General features: G+C 37.8%; 1 protein-coding gene across 1 annotated transcript; it reads left to right on the top strand.

The window, feature by feature from the left end:
• Positions 1 to 208: 208 nt before the first annotated feature.
• On the top strand, positions 209 to 722 carry SARC_10810 (hypothetical protein; the record flags this gene model as incomplete). The annotated part of the gene is made up of 2 exons (XM_014295131.1): positions 209 to 656; positions 693 to 722. The coding sequence occupies exons 1-2, from the start codon at positions 489 to 491 to the stop codon at positions 720 to 722; spliced, it is 198 nt and encodes a 65-aa protein (XP_014150606.1). The 5' UTR covers positions 209 to 488.
• Between the last annotated feature and the right edge of the window lie 607 nt (positions 723 to 1,329).

Raw genomic sequence — 1,329 nt, forward strand, 5'->3', positions numbered from 1 at the left:
TAGTACTTATATATTGCACCTGAGAGAAGTCGCATATTGCACCTATATGAACTATACGGGACCCAATCGAAGTGAACGTTCAACCTTCTGGTCTTTAGTCACAAAAAACGTAATGGGGTTTGAGGAGTATTTTTTTTAGTCTACTCTATTTTAGTGTTTACTATTGACCGAATTTAGTCCTAAAATCCAAATGATGGAGAGCGCAATCCAATGCTTTAGAACAGCAGCCAGTAACCCAACAATCCCAAACGCACAGTAAACAGGTTATGTTGCATGCGTACAGGCACATACGTATACACGCTTCATCACACACACAGCGCTAGAGTTTGTCAGCTGTATCAGAAACCTAGTCTGTTTTAGTAGAGAGTCGGCAGTACAGTATCAGGTGTTGGCTAGTGGACTTGCCTAAGTCGCGTCGAGGTGACTAATTGGCAACCTACGAAGGTTTTATAATTCGCATCACACACGAAAGCGGTTCACACAGAAACATGGCGCTTATCATCAAGGTAGTTAACTCGCCCGGTGGCCATCTATATACCACCGGAGATGGATTAGAACAATTGGGGGGATGGTCAACCGAAAAAGCTATGGAGCTTACCCAGAAACCCGTATCTACACAGTACGAGTCGAAGATTATGGACCTCGGGCTCGATGGGGTATGCATTCAGCTTTGATATAGTTTTGGTTCGCAGCGAAGGGCCGTCAATATTCAGCTATCTTAGGATGACAGCCTATTTATAAGACTATGTGTTTATGCTGTGTGTCGTTTTGACATGCATGTTGTTTCCTATAGCGATTGTTTGCTAGTTGTTTGTGCACTGTGCGGTCACATTGATACCAACACGTCCCGACCTCTTCAACATGGGTAATTTTTTCTCGCCTAATGTGTTGAACATTACGCGTAGCTTTGACTATCCCACCACATTCATAGATTCGTCTTGTGCACTTGTTTATACCGCGTCATCCTAGTGCACTATCTAGTACTTTCTTACTACTTGTAGGCCCTAACTCCGTGCGATATCTCACTAGTTATAGTATACTGCTATGTACTGTTCGTCACATTGAACATTCGAATACATTATATATATATACATATATGTATCTTATATCTATATCTATATATATATATATATATATATATTCATGCATACATACATACATACGTTCATAAATATATATACATATATATATAGAGTATATATGTATACTATATATATCTATATATAGAATATATATATAAATATATATATATATGTATGTATGTATGTATGTATGTATGTATGTATGTATATACAAATATACGTATGTATGTATATAAAGTATATGTGT

Source organism: Sphaeroforma arctica (genome assembly GCF_001186125.1).
Source record: "Sphaeroforma arctica JP610 unplaced genomic scaffold supercont1.1399, whole genome shotgun sequence".
Classification (NCBI taxonomy): Eukaryota; class Ichthyosporea; order Ichthyophonida; genus Sphaeroforma; species Sphaeroforma arctica.